The 24,895-nt window shown below is 43.2% G+C and overlaps 1 protein-coding gene across 2 annotated transcripts in view; it reads right to left on the bottom strand.

Annotated features, from left to right (window-relative positions):
- The window catches only part of Acvr1 (activin A receptor type 1), a 123,156-nt gene that overhangs the window by 42,898 nt on the left and 55,363 nt on the right, over window positions 1-24,895 (bottom strand). For both annotated transcript variants that reach the window (XM_006984649.3, XM_042275308.2), the window contains one exon: window positions 11,123-11,196. In XM_006984649.3, coding sequence (XP_006984711.1) covers window positions 11,123-11,189 — 67 coding nt within the window. In that variant the 5' untranslated portion in view covers window positions 11,190-11,196. The remainder of the gene's footprint in view (window positions 1-11,122; window positions 11,197-24,895) is intronic.

A 24,895-nucleotide genomic window follows, 5' to 3' on the forward strand; every position in this document is an offset into this window, starting at 1 on the left:
GGGTGTGCAAGGGCATGTGCACACACATACAAGCACATGTGCAAAATAATAAAGAAATGAGTGATTTTATTAACTGTGAGAGGACTCCTTTTCGCTTATTCTTCTCCTCGTCTTGCCGTGGTCTATGATCTGCCCCCATGGACCTGTTCTGTAACTCACCACTGCCTTCAGAGTATATGGCAAACACCTTAGGCACAAGGCTCTGGATCCTGAGTAATCCCTCCCCTGACTTTCAGTGCCCCTCCCATCTCTCTCCCTCCCCCATGCTTGCTCTTCTCTGGGCTCCACCCATCTCCTGCCTAAAATGCCCTCTTGAATTCCTTCCTCTCTGGTTCAATGCCTGTTCATTCTTCCAGCCCTTCCTCCCTGCACTGCCAACCCCAATGTCTGTGAGGTGAAAAACCTCTGTAAGCAGAGTACTAGGGTTGTGTTGGAGCTCGAGTTTACCCCACTGGGTTGTGATTCCTGAACACTAAAACCCACCTCTTACCTATAACTACATCACAGATATGGCTGTGTTCACAGCTGATACTTACAGCAACTACAGACTGAAGGATCTTAACCTATTCTTGTTCTAAACTCAAAATAAAGGTCTTGAATGGATGTGTGTGTGTCCGTCTATCATCTCCACAGCTCGGACCAGTCCCTTTGGTTCTTATCATGCTACCGTTTTTTATATTTCAGAAGCTATGATTACAGCCAACATTATTTATTCATTTGTCAAATATTTACTGAGCACTAATGATAGATATTTTAGTCACTGTTCTATTGCTGTGAAGGGACACCATGACCAAGGCAACTCTTATAAAAGAAGCATTTAATTGGGGGCTTGCTTACACAGTCCATTATCATTGTGTCGAGGGCATGGAGGGAGCACGGTGCCACTCAATGCTCTAGAGCAGTCGCTGGAAGTTACATCCTGATCCAGAGATGTAAAGAGAGAATGAGCTGGGCATGGGCTTTTGAAATCTCAAAGCCCACCCCCAAAGACACACTTCCTCCAACAAGGCCACACCTCCTAATCCTTCTCAAATACTGCCATTCCCTGGTGACTAAGCATTCAAATATATGAGTCTATGGGGGCCATTCTTACTCAAACCACAATAGACGAGGCAATGTCTTAGGCACTAGCGGTAACACAGTGAACATGAGCAACCCTCAGCTTCTTGGTCTAAGGCTTACTCTGTGAACAACCTACTGCATGCATTTCCCATGGCTCCTTGCAACAAGGTGCAAGCAGAGACTGCTTTCATTGTACAGTGTGATAAAGAACACAGACTCACACAGATGCACAATAAAAAGGAAGCTGGCTTAATGATGATGATGGGCCATGTCTCTTTCCTGATCCCTATTCGAGATTCCTATATCCAGTCAAGAACCTTCCCTTCGGATTTATTTTAACTGATACCATCAGACTTTCAAACATTATCCTAACCTGCAAAAATGAAAATGTGCATTTAACTAGGACATAAAGTCAAGAGGAAGGGAAGGCATGACTAGAATGCTCCAGGGCATTCTGCTGTGTCTTACAATTCACAAGAGTCAAATTCAAACCCGGAACTGTGGATGGCTGTCATTTTCTATTCTTCGCAACTTCTCTGAATACATCTGTGGCTCTCAGTGGTTGTCAATCTGTCCTAGAGCAGGTCCTGGAATTCAGAAGGCAAAACAAGGGAGGGCGGAGAGAAGGAGCCATCTCCACTCTCCCTCCCACCCAAACCATCATTCGAATAGAAGCTACTGGAGAGCTGCTGCTGTGTAAGGTGAATTTCATCACCACATTCCCAAGAGAGACATCCCCCTGCCTTAGTCTTATTCCTTCTTTCCCTCCTCCCCCCGAAAGGACACATGTCCCAGCAAGTCCATGCTCTGCACTAACCCACAAGAGCATTCACTGTGGCATCAGCCAGCTCTGGAGGACACTGCTCCTGGGCTCAGGTTCAGTGGATTAGAATCAGGCCACAGCTGTCCCAGTGCTGTGACCCAGGCTGAAAAGGTATAAATGTAAACTTCCCTCTTCCTGTCAAGTCAGTGGCTTGCAGACAGAGGAGGAAGCTGTAAAAATAAATAATAAATAAATAATAAATCAATTGACGATTCTAGAACAGCTTCGGTGGCAGCTAAAGCTGGGAGTCAAGTCTTCTACCTGGGGTTCAGCAGAACTGGGCGAAAAACTTTGGGGGAGTTCACTGGGCTTTTCCCCTTTAAAGCTGTGGCTCTGACCCATTACTGGGTAGCAAAGGCAAAGGAGGTTCTTTAGGGTTTTTTTTTTTTTTTTTTTTTTGTGTGTGTGTGTGTGTGTGTGTGTGTGTGTGTGTGTGTGTGAAAATAATGGACTGAATAGGAAGAAGAAGAAGAAGAAGAAGAAGAAGAAGAAGAAGAAGAAGAAGAAGAAGAAGAAGAAGAAGAAGAAGAAGAAGAAGAAGAAGAAGAAGAAGAAAAGTAACCACTGTTTCCTGATGCTATCTTTTCAAATGTGTGGGTCTTGATGCTTACCCTGGGTCCTACTCCAAATGTTTCTTGCCATGAGTCATAATGAGGACCTGGAAAACATGGCCTTGTGTCTAGCAGGATTTTGGATTGACTTGAGTTCTGGGTAATTAAGACTATTAGGAATAATCATTATCTATGGAAGCTTGCCTGGGGTCAGCCCAGGCTGCAGGGGGAAGTTCCGGAGGGCAGTTAGCAGTGCTTTAAGAGTTGCAAATTAATTTCTAAATGGGTTTTCTTTTCCTCAAAAGTAAAAGTCGTGCACCTGAGACCTGACAGGGCCTCCTGGGTCACTAGTTTTTCTACAGAGAAAATGGTATTTCTCCTCTCGATCCAGAGGTCATCTTCACAACAGAGAAGGCTTGGCCACTGCTGCCCAATGGACCACAGTGGACCACAAGCAAAATCACCTCATTTGCCTGCATAGGGAACTTGGCTGCCCATTTGTTCAACTCTTAATTTTGTTTGATCTTTAGTTTGGGTGAGCATTAACCCCCTGTGCCCCTAAACTCTCCACTTAAATAAACAGACGTGGCTGTAGTTTATGGCAGGAGCAAACACTTCCCAGGAAGGAGCGGCTGAAAGAGACCTTTGTCAAGCCGCTCACCTTGCAACAAGTTCCTAGACAATCACTTTGTTACCAAAGAAAACGCGATAAAAACAGAAGCAATCCTGGGAGAATGTGCGGCTTCCTCAGAGAGTCGCCGCATTTTAGGGCCTGCTCGTGGCAAGAGGCCCAGGGCATCCCACATCTTTCCTTTAAGAAACTCATGTCATGATATGGTGAAGCCAAAGGCTTCATTGGGAACGAAGGGGGTAAGTGACAGTAACAAGAAATGAGAGCAACAGACTCAATACTGAGACGTTGCTTTTACATTCAGTCACCCCTTCAAGAACTTCCTGAGGCCTCAATAACAAGAAATTCAAAGAAAGGTTCCTTCTATTCTTCCCCCACTGGCAAAGAGGGGCACCTTTGTGGACCCTAACAAAAGTCTATTGAGCTTACCCACTTCCCTCCTTCATTGGGTAATTGGGCTGGAAAGTCTGAGTGGTGATGGCTCTGGAAAGTCTACAATCCCGTCAACACAGAAAATAATGTAAGGCCAAACTCTGCCACAAAACGGTGCCCGGGCCCAGACTTCCTTGCTGCCCTCAGATCTAACTGTGGTGTGTCAATTCACTAAACTGGGGGTTGTCTCAGCTTTGAAATACTTCCAAAAGAGCAGTGCCCCGTTTTTCATCTCCATGTCATGGTTTCCACCTGCAAACGCACACTGAGACAAAAGAAGAGCCCAACTCGCAGACTCCACCTTCTCCCTGGTGGCATAATAGCAGTGTTTGAGCGTGATTAGTCTTATTAGTGGGAAGGAAAGGCAAGAATATACAGGTAATTAGGACTCGAGTGCTCTTCTCTGTGAGAGCAAACAAAACTCTTCCTGCAGCTAGAGTTGTACAGATAATGAAAATGAGAGATGATTACCCACAGGCCAGACAAGAGACCTGGAAAACACAAACCCAGGTGAAGGGGCCTCATCACTTGCCCAGGCTCTCTTCTCACCCTCTCCAACAAACTGCATCGAGCTGGATCCCAGCATGCACCATAGAAGAGATGAATGCAGATGGATGCCACTAACTTACAGCAACAATATACAATTTTGAAGAGGATTAAAGGCTGAATCTCGAGTGCATTGTTTCTCATAGCAGGCCTTGGTTGGCTGTGTACCATCAGGAGCTTTAACCAGTCTAAAGGTAGCCCCCCCCCCAAAAAAAAACTCCTGTCTTACTAGGAGAGGGTTACAAAAAATAAATAATAATTAATATGAGAAATAACATAAAGCAGTAAACGCAATAACTGGAACATATTAAATATCCAATGTTACCTATAATTGTCAAAAAGTAGTGTGAGAGCCAAAGTCATATTTTAAGTTTTAATTACTATGCCTAAGAGATCCATGAAACAAAAATGCCTCTGATCTGCAAGCCTCTTGCTCAAGGACAGATACTTTCTGAAATGCCGGAGGCCCTAGTTTATGGGAGATAACAAGCCACATGCTTTTCACTGCCCTTCACAAGTCTGACCCATCTGCAAGGATGTGCTTGATCACATGTGGGTGGGAGATTCACAGGCTGGAAATACATGAGGATACACACTTGCTTCTGATTGGATGTTGGCTGCAGGTACAGCAGGACATATGCTTGCCTCTGATTGGACCTGACGGGAAATGCAATGAATTATGGGTTTTCCTTCTCAAGCCCTTACAAAACATGATTCGGGGCCATTTCCTGGGGAACCTGGGTATGGACCTGGTCTAAGCCCATCCACACAGGCAGTATTTAATTAAAGCTTGCTTCAATTTTGGCTTTAAATTGTGGTAGTCATCTTATTCTCGTCATTGGGATCAACATTTTCTATAATAAACGGCATTTTCTAAGTTTCCATATTTGGATGGGAAAAGGAACCCTCATTTTGTTTCCCTGATTAGTTCCACAGAACTTGGGGAGTATTCTGAAGTACATTCAAATCTATCTCAATCACTGCTTTCAACCCATTGCTGAACTGTTAGCACAGTTTCTAATCAACATTGAAGAAACACAAACATTTGGTCTCCAGCACCATGGAAGAGAGGATATGGAGAGAAGTGAGATAGGAAAAATAAAAAACATTTAAGAAACAAAGAGATAAGAAGAGAGCTGGCACATGAAAATTGTACCTATCTACTTGTACTGTGTGTTGTTTTGGTATATTTGAACACTCACTAGATAATGTTCAGATCAGAGTAAATATATCTAATGTCTCAAATATTTATTATTTCTTTGTGATTAAAAAAAATCCAACATTCAAAATTCTTTCTCCTAGGTTTGAAATGTAGACTATGTTATCATTATCAACGGCCCACCTACTTTTCAATGGCACATCAGAACTTACTTCTCCCATGTAATTGTACCATAGGATCCACTGACCAATCTTCTCCCATCTTTGCTTGCTTGTAGCTTGCTTGTAGTAGTGTCTCCCTGTGCTGCCCTGGCTGGTCTTGAACTCTTAGGCTCAAGCTATTCTCTCCCCTCAGTGTCCCGAATAGGAACACAGGTGCATGCCACCAAGTGGCCTTGGTTTCTTTCGTGGACTAAGTCTATACATCGAATTCTATTACAACAAAATGCCTGTGACTTTTACATGTGCCCCAAGATCATCGGGAGGCCTAAGCAGGACATAGTTACTAGATGGCTTCTGCCGCTCAGTATATATTAAATGGGAGTCTATTTTCTTTTCAACATGTAATCTACAAAGCTCAGCATCAAACTTTTATTATCTTTCCTATTATTTATCTCTTTCAATTAAGCATTTTGTACCTAAATTTTACTTTACAATTGTTAACTGTATTGTAAGCAGTTGGTTTTTTTTTTGTTTTTTTTTTTTTGTTTTTGTTTTTTTTAATTCTTAGTAAATACATACAAAGCAAAAGTCGCTTTTATAGAATATACTACTGACAGGTAACAAAGTTAAGTCATAAAGAGGAAAGATGGTGACCAGCACCCAAGCCAACCACAAATGTGACAAGAACACTCCAACTTAGGGTACTCATAGAATGTTATGGGGGGAAGGACAGCATCCCACATTCAGGTCCATATCTGAATTATAGTAGTGGTGGTCTATTAAATAGTAAACTCTTAGTGGCAACCCATTTCCCTATCAACTCAGAACAATGGGTTTTGTTATCTGTTCCTATTTGATCATTTGCCTGTCGGGGGGAATGAATGGGATGGGGAAGAAAGAGGAGACAGGGGGATGAATATGGCCAAACCACATGATACACTTGCATGGAGATGTCTTCATGAAACCAATCACTATATATAAACACCAGCAAAGAAAGAAAGGAATGTGGTGAAATGTGATGAAATGAGCCATTTAGGGAAATGTAAATAAATGTGTACAGAATTCAGAAACTATGAGAGTGAAAATACAATGTACAGGAAATCCTAAATAGTATGATCCAACTTATATAAATTTCACTAAATATTAAAAGTGAAGAGAATGTTTGTTGGACCCTGCACAGCTTAAGTGCTAGAAACAGGGAGAAAAATAAAATCCAGAACAAGGTTTTTAACACTGCTGCCCAAGTGCCCCTTTCCTCCCTCGCTCTTTGCTCGGTTTTTCTTCCCCCTCTCTCGGCTCTTTCCGACTCTACCTCTATTCTGTTCCCCTTTTCTCTCCTGTCTCGCTTCCATCACAGGTCCACTGTGATATTGACTGAAACCAGAAAGCACTGCTTAATAGCACATGGAGAGGAAGAATTTGGAGAGGACTTAGTTTCCAAGATTCTTAAGACTTTTTTAGTAGTGGGCATTAAAGCACTGAGTAAGTAATTTTAAAGCAGGACCAAAATACAGCTCCTCAGAAATGTCCAGCTGAAGAGCAATGCTAACTCAACCCAGACTTCCAGCTTTAACAAGAGTCCACGTCCTCCTATGAAGGCCTCGAGCACCAGCAGGACAGGATCCTCTGGGGCACCACCTGCCACACCTACCGAGCATTGCAATGTTTTTAACAACTTTCATTGCTGAGAGCTGTCTAGACAGACTCCAGATATCCAGACTAGGCTATAGCAGCACTGTTCAACAGAAACAAAATAAGAGCCACCTTAGTAATTCTAATCTAAATGTTCTCACTGTATAAAAAAAAAAAAAAAAAAAAAAAAAAAAAAGCAAGTAAAGCTTACGTTTGTATTGCCCTCAAAACCCAGCTTGTATCTGACACTCAGAGATCTCCTTGATTATTACCTAAACATTCCAATGCTACATGTAGTGGATTTGTAGCTCCCAAAGAGGACAATGGAGGGAGAAAGGGAAGGAGTGAGGGATAGGGACAGAGAGACAGACAGACAGACACAGAGACAGACAGACAGAGACACAGGGAGACAGAGAGAGAAGAGTTGGATGGAGAGATGGATGGATGGATGGAGAGATGGATGGATGGATAGATAGATAGATAGATAGATAGATAGATAGATAGATAGATAGATAGATAGATAGATAGATGAGTAGGAACAGATCCAACAAGGTAAGTCTAAAGTTCGACAAAATAACTCCTAGGACAGAGTACTGACTTTTATGCAGAGTTGGCTCCACTAACCAGTTTAATTATTTGCCTCCTTGGAAGTTTATCAATTATATAAAGTAGACCCCTATATCCCAAAGGACTCATAACAGGGGCATGAGCCTTGTGTCTCAACTGATCACAACAAAACTAAGAACTACTCTAAGCACTGCTCTTCCTGGAGGAGCTTGGACAAAACAGACATCTTCCAATGCACACTGAGCTAGAGTTTATGATTTGTAGTTGGAATACATTTACATATGTTGCTCAAATTTCTAAAGGTCTGATAATAAAAAACCCAGAACCAGATATTGGGGTAAATGCTGAAAGATCATAGGAACAAAGAAAGAAGCCACTTCCATGTCTCACCTCACCAATTCCACGAATCCTCTGACTGATATCCTCTGAGTCCTTACCAGAAAGGCTCAAGCCGAAAAAGCCTCTAATTGAAAGGGATGCTTCTGCCAAAAAGCCATTAGTTCCCATCTCCTCACGCCTTATATACCTTTCTATGCCCAGCCATCACTTTCTGGGATTAAAGGCATGTGTCCTTCCCAGTAATGGGATTAAAGGTGTGTGCTCTGTTTCTCTCCTAGACTGAGTCAATCTCATGTAGTCCAGGGTGGCTTTGAATTCACAGAGATTCAGACGGATCTCTGTCTCATGAGTGCTAGGATTAAAGGTGTGTGCCACCACTGCCGGGCCTCTATGTTTAATCTAGTGGCTTTCTCTGTTCTCTGACCTTCAGGCAAAGTTTAGTAGGGTACACAATACATCACCACACACATAGCCACATGGAAAGGCAGGACTTATACAATTGCACAGAATTAGGATTAACTTTTACTTTTTTCTTTCTTAGTCAGCTGTCTGTAGCTCTCAAAAAGAGAAGTTCCACTCCTAAGAAGCTTTCCTGGAACAAGGTAGGGAAAGAAGAAATCAATAAAAAGTAAAAAGGGGCCAGAGAAGCCCAAGGCTTTGGAATGCCTGATTATGTCATGGGCTCAATTTTTTTTTTCCTGCTGTGTGTGTATGTTTGTATCCCCCTCAAAATCCATGGTAATGGTAGTAGAAGAAGGTAGGTCGAGTAAGAGAACATGAGCAAAGAACCTCATTGTGTACCTATGATGGCTAGCTTGTGACCCAGGAAGGGTCTCAGTGAAGGACTGTCTACAGTGGGTTAGCCTCTGAGCATGTCTGGGGGGAACTATTTTAAGCCTACTGTGGGCAGCGCCATTCCCTGGACAGGGAAACCTGAATTATGTAAGAGGAGAAAAGCAGAGCAGAGCAGAGCAGAGCAAGCAAGGGAGCATTCATGCATTCGTTCCCCTCTGCTCTCGACTGTGGAGGTCACAGAACAGCTGTTTCCTGTTCCTGCTGTCTTCCCTACTGAGATGGACTCTAACCTGGAATTGCACATGAATATAAACCCTGCCTTACTTCATGTTGCTTTTGTCAAGGTATCTTATCACTGCAACAGAAACGAAACCAGGACAGTACCCTCCTAGATGAGATAGCTAGCCTTTCCACCATAGGACACAGTGAGAAGGGGCCACCTATGAGTAGTGAGTCCTCACCAGACAGCACATCTCTCACCCAGCACCTTGAACTTGGCCTTCCCAGACTAAGAACTCTAAGCAATAAATGTCTGCTGCTTATAAGGTATCCAGTCTGTGGTATTTTGTTACAGAAGCCAAAAGAGACAAGGACAAAGACAAAGTAAGCTTCTTGTTGTTTTGAGGCAGAGCTTTCTGTAGCCTAGGCTGGTCTCCAGTTCACTATGTGGCCACTGGTAACCTTCGAGTTCTAATCCTCCCACCTTCACCTACTCATTGCTGGGATTATATGCATGTGGCTCCATACTTGTTTTCTCCTGACAAGTTCTGAGTATGCCTCAACACATTCATTAACCTAAATAATCTGTACAATTAACCAAACCTAATATCAACCTGTTATTCATAAAAACATAAAGTATGTCTTACACTATCTTGATGGATATTAAATTTCCCCCAAGTAAAACTACTGTATAAACTGCAGGTGTTCCAGTCAGCTTTCCGTAACTGCAGCAAATCCCTGAGGTAATCAAATTAATAACAGGAAAGGGCTGCTGGGGTTGGTGGCAGTGAAGGTGACAGTCCATGAATGATTGCCACCGGAGTTTTGCAAACCATGAACACAACATATAGCAGTGTCTCGGGAACAGGGAGCAGAGAAAGACTCTTTACCTCACAATCAGATGTGAAAGAAAGAGAAAGGGCCGGGCCCCACAAACCTCTTGGAGGGCAACCCCCCAATAATCGGAAGGCCACTCACTAGACGCTCCCCTCCTGCCACTGCACCGAGCTTTAACACACTGTGGCTCACTGCAGATAAACAAAACTTTCAAAGGGGCCACAGGTCTCTGTTTTGTTGGCATTCTACCAAAATTTTTCATTATTCAGAAAATTCAACCACTGAAGGTGGAGCATATGTAATTCCGACACCAAGACAACACAATATAACAGTAGTCCCCTATTTTTTTAGGTAGACGGCTGAGTACACACAGGTGTGTGTAACATTAGAGTATCCTCCCCCTTCCTTACACCATACCTAAAAGTGTGGCCAGCACCAAACTCTCAACATACCACTTCTCCTCCACCACCGCCCCCTCTACATTCTGTAATGCCAGTCACAGTAGGGACTGGAAGAGTGGCTGTGTGGATAAAGGCAAAGCCAAACAACTTGAGTTCAATCCCCAGAACCACTGGGTGGACAAAGAGACTGAGTCCCAAAAGCTGTCCTCCGACCTCCACACACGCCACTGCAGGCTCACTCACACACGTACATGCGTGGACACACAGAATAAATATGTTTAAAAATTAGGCACAGTCAGTGATAAAAGAGAATAATACTATACTACAATAAATATATTGATGGTTAGTTAAAACTTAGGAATTGTTTATTCTACAACTTCCGGTTAACATTTTGATCACATTTACCATGGGCATCCAAGACAGTGGAAAGTAAATACACAGATAATAGAGAGTACCATACTTCATAACATCTACTGTGCTCAGGCATGACTGACAGCATACAGTACATGTGTTTACATGTACTACTTTATTGTTAACTGTACAACTGTCTTCATTTCATCTCCATATTTATTTCTGGTAGGGTACTACGTGGAATCTTTAAAAACACAAATCAAGATACAATATGTCTCAAAACTGCACATTAAAGCAATCAAGGGACATTGCTAGATATTTATTATACAAAGGGTGTGTTAAGTCTGACAGGATTAAGGACCAAATGTTTTTTTGTTTTTTTTTTTTTTTTTTTGGTTTTTCGAGACAGGGTTTCTCTGCGTAGCTTTGCGCCTTTCCTGGAGCTCACTTGGTAGCCCAGGCTGGCCTCGAACTCACAGAGATCCGCCTGGCTCTGCCTCCCGAGTGCTGGGATTAAAGGCGTGCGCCACCACCGCCCGGCTAGGACCAAATGTTTTACAATAAGCCAAAGAATATATAGCACATTATCCTAACCAAACAGCTGTATGTCACATACCTTCCAAACTCGGGGAAGGAAAAGCCATCACCATCAGCACAGGAAGGATCATTACTCCATCTACCATTGTATAACTGTGGAAGGAAAAAGAAGAAATTTAAGCGAGACAAAAAATTAGCCACAGGATGACAGTAAATCAGACATATCATCTCCAAATGTCACTGAGGGCCCTTCAAATACACCCAACACAGAATGCCTTGGTGTTTTGCACATTTGAATATTCTCTTTTCACGAATCTGAACAAATCTTCAAAGGACTTAAGATTTCCCTCTGGCCAGTGACCTCGTTAAGGCTGTGTCTCTGAGCCTACCCTGCTAATGAAGAACTCAGTAAGAAAATAAAGGGCATACAGTGGAAGATAAAACACTCTGAAAGACTCTAGGTTGGAATTTTACCCTACCTCATTGAACATGACATTGGCATTACAGTAAAAGACTGGGAGGCCCAAGATCATGACTCTAATATGATGTTAAAGCTAGGAGATTGGATAATTCCAGGCAGGTCACTCTGTCTGAGCCTTACTTCTTTAAAGTTTGGAGGTTGAACGTAGACCATCAGAACATTCAAGAGGAAAACAAATAATGGATTTTTTGTTGGATTTTAAAAGGCTAAAATGTTAAGAGGCTAGACATAATTAAGACAGGAATACTTTCAAAATAAGAAATAATGTTAATTTACAGGATAGGAAATGTCCATGGAGAAAAAAATAAGACAATTGATAGAAACTTCAAGTTGGCGCTGACCTAGAACTACATTGGCAGCAGTTCAATTCTGAGTTAAGAACCTTATTTGAATTAATTCCTGCAAGTATCAGGGATCTAATGAGAGTCTGATTTGGTGCAATTTCCTGGACAGTGACATTAGGAACACTGTACAGCTCTTCCATGAACAGGCCAGTGTGCTGTCATGCTTACACCATCAGAGCAAGTGACAAAAGCCGGCAGATTATTTCCCGAGTGCCTGTGGAGAGCGTGCACATGTGTGTATGTGGGTGGGGTGGGTTCGTATGTGTATTCACGTGTGTGTGCATGTGTGTGCGTGTCGTTGCAATGACTGGAGGTCAACCTTGAGTGTCATTCTTCAGAACTGAGACATGGAGCTCACTGATGAATTGAGCCTCTCTGACCAATGAGTCCACGGACACAACCATCTCTGCCCTCCCCAGCACTGTGATTATAAGTATAAACCACCATGCCCAGTTTCCTATGTGGGAGCCTGGGATCAAACTTGGGTCCTCACGCCGGGACAGTAAGCACTCTCCTGACTGAGCCCACCAGCTCATCTTAAATCATCCTTTTCCTTGGTGATCTGTTTATTCACCACACTCTGTTAACTGTGTTCAGAGAAAAGCTTAGGTGGATGGGGTAGGGGGGAAGACACAGTTAAGATTAAATGAAGGGCCAGGCATGGTGGTACATGCCTTTAATATCAGCACTTGGGAGACAGAGCCAGGGAAAAATCACTGAGTTCAAGGCCAGCCTGGTCTACAAAGACAGTTAGGGCTACACACACACACACACACACACACACACACACACACACACACACACACACACACACACACACAGACACGGAGGGTGGTGGTGATAAAGTCCAAAAGATGGCATCATTCGCTTTCTTGGAAGAGGAAGAGAAACCTAAGTGAACGCTCTTACTCTGCCTCACTGCAACATTCTCTGCTGCATTATGCTGCAGTATGAAGACCTTTAGGTGCCGAGCACATGCTTTAACATGCGATTGGGCTCTCCAGACTAGGGGGAGGGGTGTGCTTCTGCCTCCTGAAACTGAGCTTAGAGGCAAGCACCAGTATGACCAACCTAAAAGCAAATTTTTTTTAAAGTATATAATACACAAGAGGAATTATTTGGGAGCCAGAGGCAGGAGAATTGCAAGTTCAGAGTTAGTCTGGGTCATATAACAAGATCAAACTAAAACCTATATATCCTTACATACAATCAATCATTCAATACAATTTTTCTCGCAGATTATGTGACCTAAGCTATTGTCCTGTGATAGCAGGAAAGAGATCAATGCTTGCAAAAGTCCTCTCCACCTGAAGTGACTTCACCCCCCATCACTGCTCTGATACCTAGAATTGTGTTTCTCGCAGTCCCCAGTCGTAGCGCACCCAACTCCAATGTGGTTCCATGCATCTAAGAGACACACAAAGGAACTCCTGGAGCTGGAGAATGACAATACTCAAAGCCTGCTTTCATACCATAATTCTCATATACTAAAGTAGTAAATGGCTGGCAGCTTTGCTTGGCATCCTTCTCTGTTCTTTAAGACAGTCCAGGGAGCAAAAGGGGTACCTTTCAGAGAGACTGTTCACGAAAGGGTAGTCAAGAGTGCCTGACAAAGCTCACAGGAACTCTTCAAACGGACTCACAGGCTACACTGGTTTGCGATCATGAAATAAACCCTCCCCAAATGGCAAGCACTCTAGTGTCAGTGAAGAAACTAGAGATTAATTACATCAGTGATACAAGCACCAGAGAAGAGGATGAAAATACAGGCCATGACATCACATATTCCTAGTGGTTCCTCCTTCACCACTTTACTGGAGAACAGCAACAAAATTCAGGTCAGCCTGACATGAAGTAGTCTCCTCAAATACACATTTTTAAGATATATGAAAAATGGACTTTTGTGTCCCGTCTTGTGTAATAAACATGAGGTTTAGTATCTTGAGATTGTCATTAATAATATGATTCCACCATTAGCAAATGTATAATGTCTTTAAGTTCCTGTTTGATGTATTACTATAGTGTAGGCGTGGTCCTCAGGCTGGCACTATTGGTAGACAGTGGTCCCTTTAAGAGGTAGGGTGTAGGAGGGGTCCTAAGATTATTGCGGACATGCCCTCAAAGGAGGTTATACGGCCCCAACCCTTCCGTTCTTGCTTTGCTTTTTGGCCTCCACCATCTTTCTGCCACTACCATCTAGCACCCCATTAGAGGTATAAAGGCAATACATACCATCCACACCAAACCTCTCCATTTGACAAGCGAAACCCTGGTCTCTTATCTCGGGTAGTTTGTTCCCATGTCAGAAAGTTGATTGATGTATATATTCTATATCACATATTTCACAGTTTATATTAATACACATTGGGAGGTGCATGTCTTGTATATCTTGGGGACTTAAGCTAGAAATCAGAAGAAAGTCTGAGAACCCTAGGAAGGCTGAAGAGCAAGGTAAGAATGAGAACCACGCTCAGACCCTCTAAGTCTTCCGAGCCCCTCTTCAGCTCCACTGTCACCACGCCTTCTGTACTCTGCCATCATCCGTCCCTTGCCCCGCCCCCTCAGCACTCACACCCTATTCTTCCAAGTTCTACTGCCCATCTCTTGAGCTTGGTACATTATCATACTCCCCGGGGCAGGGCTCTTCTTTCAAGGCCCCGACCTGGTGAAATTGCTGCCCATCCTTCAAGTCTCCACAGAAATGTCACTCCTGGCCTAAATCCTCCAGCACTTTTTCCTTACACTCTTGATTTTCCTACCTATGAAACACAATCATTAATGATATATTCCCACCTATTGTACTTTTCAGCCGTGTCTCCCTTACCAAACTCCAGTAGCAGAATGTACAACTGCATCATGTTCGTTAAAGCTGAGCCAAGTAGGTGCTCACTTAATACTTAGTTACAATTCTCTCCAGCTTGACACACTCGATTTAACTTTGAATTACAAAGAATTAGTACCACTCCCATCACACACTCCTATAAAGGGCAGGGAAGATTTAAAAAAACGCATCATCTCTGCAAGAGTTTAGTCAACAGTTAACACACTTCAACATAAACAATGTTCTCATAATTTAAAAAACTCAGAACAAATCATCTCTGCCATATTTTCCATGTCAAAAACCAACAAAAGCCTATGTGCCGTGATATTTGCAGATTATCATCATAAGCTGATTTAAGCTTGTAAAAGGCAAAAAAATTATAAATTTAGTCCCTCAAGCTAATCTATAAATTAATAGCAACTCAAATCACATAAAAGAAAGAAAGGAAGGGAGGGAGCGAGGGAGCGAGGGAGCGAGAGAGAGAGAGAGAGAGAGAGAGAGAGAGAGAGAGAGAGAGAGAGAGAGAGAAAGAAAGAGAGAAAGAAAAAGAACCACTGGAGAAGAAAAGAGTCAGCAACACTTGCTGGCTGCCATTTGCTTCACCTGCCTACTGATTGCCTACCACAAATTACACTCCAAAGAAGGGAGGAAGCATAAAGAAAGAGAACTGAGTATGGATCTCCTGATCACATTTAATTATAAGAAACATCAAGCCAGGCGGTGGTGGCGCACGCCTTTGGTCCCAGCACTCGGGAGGCAGAGGCAGGCGGATCTCTGTGAGTTCGAGGCCAGCCTGGTCTCCAAAGCGAGTTCCAGGAAAGAAAAAAAAGAAACATCAAGCCTGGAATGGTACACATATAGAATCCTGGCACTACCAGCATGTGGTAGGCTAAGACAGGTGACCAGTCTGGGCTACCCAGCAAATTCCAGGCCAGCCTGGGCTTATCTCAAAACAAACAAAAGATCAATTTATTAAAGTACTGACCTAAAGCACAAAGTATCTATTTCTACTTTTAAAACATGCAGAAAAGAAAGTATGGTGCTTTTGTTTTGTTTTGTTTTTAAGTAAACTTTCAATTCCTTTGCTCTTGGTCACAGAGAAGGGAAGTGGTAAGAATTCAGTAACCCCCACCGAGCTCAGGGATTCCTCAAGTGCTTTGCCAGTTGACTGATCTCAGGCCTCTTTATGCTCCTTGGAAACTGCTGAGTAACTGGTATGTGGGCTTTATCTACTGATATTTACTATATTAGAAAGCAAAACACGCTGGGCAGTGGTGGCACGCTCCTTTAATCCCAGCACTTAGGAGGCAGAGGCAGGCAGATTTTTGTGAGTTCAAGGCCAGCCTAGTCTACAGAGCAAGTTCTAGGATAGCCAGGGCTACACAGAGAAACCTTGTCTTTAAAAAAAAAAAAAGAAGAAGAAGTAAAGCATAATTTATAAAATATTATATTCACGCCGGGCGGTGGTGGCACACGTCTTTAATCCCAGCACTCGGGAGGCAGAGCCAGGTGGATCTCTGTGAGTTCGAGGCCAGCCTGGGCTACCAAGAGAGTCCCAGGAAAGGCACAAAGCTACACAGAGAAACCCTGTCTCGAAAAACCAATATATATTGTATTCACATTTTTAAAAAAAAAAAAATCTTACCAGATTTTAAAAAAGAACCAATTTGAAAAAAGTATTATTTTATTTTTACAGAACATGTACACAGAAGGAAAATGGCATTGTTTTACATTGAACATATCTCTATGTTTGGCTTGGAAGACGCCTTGATCCTAACCATGATTCTACAGCCCATCTGTTAGAGCATGTTGCTGGTTAACATACACACAGAAAACCCAGCCTGAGCCCAACACTAGATCTGGAGAACCTTGCAGAACCTGGAAAAAATGTCTTCAAAAGTCCCTGCCTCGCTCTGTAAAAGCCACTCTCCATGCCACGACATCAGCAACAGCTCCAGGTATTCTGGACTAAGCACCCGCCCGACACCTGACAGAGATGCTGTGGAGTGTCAAAGATCCTGGGAGCCATTCCAACATCAGAGAACTCTAGCAGCCTAGGAGGAATGCATTAGACATCCTTTAATATATGAATAATGTTTTATATAGACAACTAAAGGTTTATAAGAGAGGGGTGAGTGTTACAATGCTAAGAAGGTACTCACACTGCTCATCTCCTTTTTGTCCAACTGCCAAAATCCCTAAGCAAAAAATGATAGGCTACTGGGGATGATAAACACTACCACAAGGTTCAGAGTATACATTTTTGTCTCTGGTGTATGTATTTCCCCCTGCTCCTCTTGGTTCAGTTCCTCGATTGCTAGCAACTATTCTTTTTTTGTTTTGTTTTGTTTTGTTTTTTTGTTTTTGAGACAGAGTTTCCCTGTGTAGTTTTGATGCCTGTCCTGGATCTCGCTCTGTAGCCCAGGCTGGCCTCAAACTCACAGAGATCTGCCTGACTCTGCCTCCCAAGTGCTGGGTTTAAAGGCGTGCGCCACCACTGCCCGGCGCAATTACTCCTAATGCTTCAGGCAGAAGTAAGGAGAGCCTCTTACAGTGCCATCTCTTACAGTAGTACCTCAGGCCTATCCTCGGGGAGGGAGAATATTGCCATGCTATCTACCTTAAAAACAGACAATCGCGGGGCAGAACAGAACTACTTTCCAAATACCATGGTACATGTCATACTCCATTTCTAGATCTGGGTGACAGCAGCTAAAGAGTTAGTGTTTCCCTCAATTTCTAACATGTGTGGGTTCAGATCAAGTTCAGCAGTTCTTTTGTTCTTCAAAATGTTATATCTTGGGTTGGGGGAGAAAAACCACAAATCCTCTGAAATCTACTACCAAAAATATCATTTGGCACTGGCCACAGAATAACCAATGCATAATGGACCATTGTATTCAACTTTCAGAACTCATGTTAGGCAAAATAATTTAAAACTATGGTAGGCAATAAAGGATGTTCCTACAATCTGGACTTCTACATAGTATGCAATTTGCTTTCCATAAGAGGAAAATAATCATAAAACCCAATGAAAGTTTCTTTTCTCTGTCCTGCCTGCCCAAATTCATTTGGTTGGCCCATTTCTGACTCACTGAGCCTTACTGAAATGGGAATTCTTGACACTGTTTTATTTTTAACAATCTTTGAGTTAAAAAATAGTCTTGAAACACAGTCAATAATCACTCCTCCCTGCTTTGAATGACTTTTACACCATCCATATGAAGGCATCTATTCAGTGATGACTTTTCCACCACTACATGTGTTTTCAGGATTTTTTTTATTGTTCTTTCTACAATATAAGAGTTAATTAATTAAAATAAAATCTACAGAACACAAAAAGCTGGGGCGGAGCAAAGAAAGATACTGATAAGTCAACATCATGTCATTGTCCTACAGTAGTAGTGCACCCAAGTAATCCAGGTAATGGCCTGGCACTGTGTTTAGAAATAAATAGGCATGAATTTCTTCTTAAAACACAATAGTCACAGTAATCCTATTTTATAAATAAAAAAAATAGATGGATACAAGTGACTATCCCAAGCACATGAGCTGAAACCTAAAAGCATTTGACCAGTTACTATCCTGACTTAATCGCCATCCTGAAAGGGCCAACCTACCAGAGACTAATCATCAACCCAGTTTTACCATCAACATTTGATCCAAACTAATCAATCTGAGTTTCATCCATCTTCAACTTTCCCTTAGAGAACAATCTTTTACTCATGGTGATTTGAGTCCCCTTTCAATGATGCCCTCCTTCCATTCCTCTACAGTCAAAATTAGTTTCACATACTCTGTAACCTCCAACAATCTCCCCTCAGCCCCCCCACACTGCCTCCCAGAAGAAAAATCACAATGTCAAAGAAGCTATTTGGGAAAAACAAGACTTTCTTGCAAGTGTGTTCATGTTCCCGTCCACCCTTAATTCATTCATCAATTCTCTCATAATTCACACCTCAAAATAAATATGGAAATTAGTATAAGGTTTATTTGAGGACAAAGTAAATCCAGTAATACATATTTTTAAATGAAACTTTGAAGGAAAGCGTACTTATAACAACCTCCATCTAGGACAAAACCCAACCATTCTGGCCAATTGGATAACGTAAAAATAGGCACCATGGCCAGGCAGTGGTGGCGCACACCTTTAATCCCAGCACTCGGGAGCCAGAGGCAGAGAGATCTCTGTGAGTTCAAGGCCAGCCTGGGCAACAGAGTCAGTTCCAGGAAAGGCGCAAAGCTACGCAGAGAAACCCTGTCTCGAAAAAGAACAAAAAACAAAAAAGTAGGCACCACGGCCCAATAAGGAAGGAGCTAGCCAAGGGCAGCTTCCTCCAAAACACTTGGGCCTTTGGGAGGGGTGAAAGAGACATGAGCTGTCAGTAATGCCTGCAAAGAGAGGCAAGACTGGAGATAACATACCATATAAGTTAAGTCAGGGTCTTTTCCTCAGTTCACAAATGGCCTGTTAAATATTTCTCACACCACACTCTGAACTAGCAATGTACACGTTGCCAGAGCTCCGTTTTATATAACAGACTCCACTGTTGCTGGAAGGGTTCTGGTAGGGTGCTACCTTCAGAAATATTAGCATGTAACTTGACCCTTTGGGACAGACGAATTCAAATGGCTCCTTGGACAAGTTACATAGAACGGAAAACCAGACCCTGGATCCGCTCATCCTGTGGTGAGAGGAAATAATTACAGATCATTTCAGGAAAGAACGGGTTTTGAAGGCGTTCGTTACCCTATGAACGTCCCAGCTGTGGCAGATGCACTCCAGACACAGCCCTGGGAGAGGAAAAAGGGGGCTAAAATATAATCTGCGAATTGGGGAGGGGGTGGTAATTGAAGGGCACTAAATGAAGGGTTTGGCATAGGCTGCCATGGAACAAAGAATTAGCTTTTATTTTACCACTTCACCTTTAACTTGACTTCACTTGTTCACAGAACAAAACTGACTTTGCTCTCCCTGATGCAAATGAAACTCAGCTGTCCCCGCGAGTCAGCATTTAGGTTTCCTGCTGCACGCCTTCCTGATATCTCAAGCCCAAGTCTTATTTTTTTTTTGTTCCGATTTTATTTGTATGTAAGACACATGTACATGGTCCTGTGGCTGTGTGAAGGCACGCATGTGTGTGAACATGGGCATGTGTGTGCACATGCATGTGGAAGCCAGATGCCGGCACTGGTTATCTTCCTTGATAGCGCCCCACTTTATTTTCCGAGACAAGTTCTTTGAGCCTGAAGCCTGGGTTTGGCTGGCTGGCTGTCAAGCCCCAGGGATCTGCCTGCCTCAGCCCCACCTCAGGGCTGGGCTTAGAGACGGCAGTGCTCCTGGCTTTCCCTGGGGTGTGGGGATTTCAAGCCGAGGTGTTAGGCTTCCAAAGCAGGCACTGAGCTATCCCTCCAGGCCCCCAAAGCCAGGTTTTCTTTGGTCATGGAGAATGTGTTTTCTATCCTCTTTTCCCCTCCTTCTGGATTACACATGCCATCACCTCCTACCTGTTCTACGTCATTCTCGTCATTCTCGCTGCTTTCTGGGGCCCCACCCCCTCTCCCTTTAGTGTGAAAAGTGTATTGGAACTTTTCTTCTGTTATCTAAGGGTAAGAAGGGCTTCCTTATTTCCTTTTACATCTGGATTTCTGGGTCCATTTAAAATCCCGTTTCCACCCCTCGTTCTCAGCTAGACGCAGTCTCTTTCTTAGTTCTCACTGTGAGACCTTTCCATCCCACCAACAAGTGGACAAACGGTGTTCTACACACCTACTGCCGCACATGACTGCCCTGACTCTACGGCTCGCTTTCTTGCTTGGCTTTGTGAGACAAGATCTAATAGTCCCAGCTGGCCTGGCACTGATCTCCTAGAGGAAGCGGTCCTTGAACTTGTGGTCCTCCTGACTCAGCTTCCTAAGGGCTTGTAGTAGACATAAGCCAAGAACCTGGAGATATTTTCAAGTCAGCAGGATCGACTGACAGTACTGGTGGTACAATGGGTATTAGGTGTGGGAGGGGACGCAGTTCAAAATCATACTCTCTCTCCCTCCCCTCTCTCCTCCCATCCCCTCCATCCCTCCATGTCTATCCGTTGCCATCCCTTTCTCCCTCCCTCCCTCTTCCTCCCCTCCCTCCTCTCTCACTACAGTATATTTCTGTGGAGGCGAGAAAAAACACCTTTTATATTCTTTCTGCTCCACCTTCCCGCTCACACTTGGGTCCCTCACACTCCACATCCACTCCTGTGGTGGAGCTTCCTACTCAGCCCTCTGTGTTACATGCCCTAGCCATCCCTGCCCCGACGCATTTAATTTGGAGCAATATTATTTTATTTTCACTGTGCCCACCTCCCCAAAACTCCATACAAACTCCAGTAAGTCGCTTGACTCCGATCCTGCATGGGGACATCCCCCCTGCAGTAACCAGGTTCTCAAGATCAACTGAAACATGAGTTGTAATCATTAGTCTACGTGGCATTTGGTTTGGGTGGGGAAAGGAAGGTGAGGTGTTAGTCCAGATACTGCTTGGCAAGGAAGCGACTTGGGAGCGCGAGGGGCTCTGTGACCTCAATTTAATCGAGAAGTGACTGAGTATTTGAGATAAATTGAAAGAGATCACTTTTAACTTGGATTCCAGCTTTCCAGAGTACTGTCCAAGAGAAGCAGCCAGACAGAAAGGCGCTGGCAGACGCTGGGCGCACCAGACAGCTCCTGGTGGACAATAGCCCGTTTGGAAAAGCCTGCTTGGATCTCTCATTGCAGACACCAGCTGATATGCCCCAGAGCCATCTCTAGTGACTCGGAGACAACTCTGGTAGCTTGAAAACACAGCTCCTACAAGTCCAGAAATTGACATATTATCTCCCCCAAGTCTTCTAACAGTTATTGACACTATTCAGAAAGCTATGCCTCCGTGCCTATTAATAACCTCAGAAAGAGCCGCGGGGAGGTGTCAAGACGAAAACAGAGCTGGCTGGTGGAAGCCAGAGACTGGATCAGAGGTTACAGTTGCAATTAGTACATTCGAGAAGAGAGAAAAGAAAGACGTGACATCTTCTGTATTCGATGTAATCTGTTCAGGAAGCTTAAAACAAAACACTTGGCCAATGAATTCACGCACTGAGGGGAGAACCCTGATCACCACACAAAAGGAACCCCTCTAGGACGCATCTGTTTGAAGAGACCAGCAGTGGTAAGCAGTTGCCCGCACAACGGTTATTTCAGAGAAGCTTGCCTACAAGGCTGATACTGCTAAGCCTTTTATCGTTATTTACACCTTTGTACAGTTTCTGTAAGTGACACATTAAGTTGCAGCTAGCTCAACGTACTCTAAATAACGGAATCACTAATTAATCTTTAAAAGGACTTTTCACAGTGGTCTTTCTCCATTCCCCACCCCCAAGAGGCAGTGATTAATGGAATTCTCTCACAATTTAGCTTGAAATATGCTTTTGCCAGTCAAGCAGCTACAGCAGAATCAGATAATTGTGGTATGACTCAACAAATGCACAGCTGTTCATTTAAATATATCCGTCAAAAGTATAAATATGGTCATGAGAAAGCAAAGGAGCCCTGTACCAGGGTCAGAGCACAAGCTGAACTGGTTATCATCCAAGTAACCACAACAGAAAACAAGGAGGTGCTGGGAAATGGGGGGGCGGGGGGTGAGAGAGTGGGGACTTCTGGATGCACACTGCATGGGAAAGAGACGTGAAAACAGATCTAACTAAAAGACTAGCCATCCAACCAAAACCACTCACGGACCTAAACACAGCAATGTTCAAAGTAAAATTAAGTGCACTGTATTCAGTAAGGAGAATTTTTAAAAATAGATGATGACCCATGCACATAGAGCTAGAAAGCCTAGAGGGCAGAAAGCAATTAATTCTATTTGTTATGGAAAAACAATGGCTACCCCCTGACCAGCGCCCCCACATAAATAAATAAATAAATAAATAAATAAATAAATAAATAAATAAATAATAAAATTTAAAAACAAGCAGCAGCCTACTCTCTAGTTCCAAAGATATGGAAATATGGAATCTGACTTCCTCTGTTCTTCCACTTTCTTCTTGGGGTGTTCGAATGAGAACCCCAAGCATTATATTGTCTCTCCCACTAGCTCCCTAAGAGTTATGGCTGCTTCTAAATATATCTACAAGGCCAGCATCTCATCTAACAAAGTTGAAATTATTCCAATACATCTAAAATCAAATCAGTGTTTAATTCTGGTAAATTGTCTATGATAAACAATCTCTCCCCAAGGAAAGGAGGAAGACCAGGAAGAGCACACATAGAAGGGGGCTATTCATTTTTGAGAATGGGAAGTAGGGGTGTAGTGATAGCACTGAGGTATACTGGTAATGTTGTATGTCTAGTATTGATCAAATGAGTAACTATGCTGATATTTTCACTCCTCAGTGTTCCTATAAACCAGAGTCCTCTCTATATGGAACAAAGAAGATATAGGTGTAACAGAAACAGGAAAAACTACTGAAATTGAATTTAAATTGGAAATAATTACAATAAACATTTTATCATGATCCCAGGTCCTACCCACAAAAACAGCTTCAAAACAAGGCTATCCAGTAGCAATGGGCATCACTGGTGCCCAGATTGTGGTATTAAGATGTCACTTCCAACTGAAAGAACAAGGCAAGAAGATGCAGTCATCAAATCCTATCCAGAAAGAAACTAGCAGTCCAGTGGCTGGGTTCTTCAACAGATCCATAGAGAAAGAACTGGCCTGTGGGGAAATTCTGAAGTTTGAGAACCTTACCAGACAGGAGAAGGAGGGGCCAAACTAAACCATACTGCTGGGTACAGATCCTGCCGCCGTGATAAAACCATAGAGAAAGCCAAGGAAACAATTTTTGCACCGTTCACCACCTAATGTGCTTGGCCTGTGCGGAGGTCACAAAAGTCTCACTTGATCAGAATTAACTAATCTAGATATGCTTGTTGTGTAACAGCTTCCTCTGAGATTGAAACACTCCACCTTGCATGGATGCTCCTTAAGCAGGAAAGTAAAGAACTCAAAACAGCTTCAGGAAGTCCCTGAAACTGATCAGCTTCACTCGGCCGCTCCCTAACAGAGTAAGCCATAAAAGCAGAGAGTGCCTCTTCGACGGAAGGAGGCAGGGCTGCCAAGACAACTCTCAGATGAGCAGAGCTGCACTGAGACCAGATCAGCTGCCTGGAAAAGCAGAAACCTGCCAGGCTGCCTGGAAGAGGTGTCGACCAGAGTCCCATGGAAAGGACACTCTCCAACCTGCTAAGCTCCCAGCAGGCTGTGCAGTGTGCTCCAGCTTCCAGATTTGTGAGCTGTCATCCATGCTGGGGTGGACCTTGGTGATGGAGCTGTCTTGGAGTCATTTCTGCTCCTGTAAGTAACCCCTCACCATACTCCTGTAAGTAACCCCAATAAAACTTACTGGTTCACCAAGCTGGACTTTGGTGATATCCGTAACCTTGGTCTGTTGTGGGATCCATGTCTGGGGTGGATAGTCTTGTGTGTGTTCCTCTTACTGGGGCAAGTTTTATCACACAGCAATGCTTCAAGAGTAAAATAGTTTTACAGTTTAATAAAAAAAAAAAAGCCAAGCTCAAAGTTGGATATGTGCTGTTTTACACACACACCCCATATTCATATGCACACAATAACAAGCAAGGTGCATCATATTCAGTATGCAAAGTTCTGCCCAGGCTTGTGCGGTCCAATCAAGTCCACGTTTCTGAAACATATTTTCTTTACCTTCAACCGAAAGGTATTTGGTTGTTGGTTTTTTGAGGGTTTTTTTTTGGTGGGGGGGGGGGGACAGACAAGATCTAAGTTTATTTTCAATAGAAGAGTAAGTAACCGGTTTCCTTGTTATAAGCAGAAACCACTTATCAAAATAAAATTAACACCATGTCAGTGCCATATAAGTCGGTCCCTACTCCTCCTACCTGCTTCAGTGACGTCAGTTCCTGGTGTCAAAGGGCACAGAAGGACCAGCCTCCAGAGCAGTTTTCCCCAAGTAGCTATGCAACATGATCATCAGAATTAACACCTTACACATAGGAGCCCTGGCTAGCAAAGCCGACACCAAACCCCAATGAGAGCAGCAGCTTTCCTTCTTGTGTGGGGGATATGGTGACTAGATGTGACTCTCCTGTGGGGTTTGTTATTTTGAAAATGCATAAGCCAAACAAAAGAATAAATAT

The sequence above is a fragment of the Peromyscus maniculatus genome, chromosome 4 (genome assembly GCF_049852395.1).
Source record: "Peromyscus maniculatus bairdii isolate BWxNUB_F1_BW_parent chromosome 4, HU_Pman_BW_mat_3.1, whole genome shotgun sequence".
Taxonomy (NCBI): domain Eukaryota; kingdom Metazoa; phylum Chordata; class Mammalia; order Rodentia; family Cricetidae; genus Peromyscus; species Peromyscus maniculatus.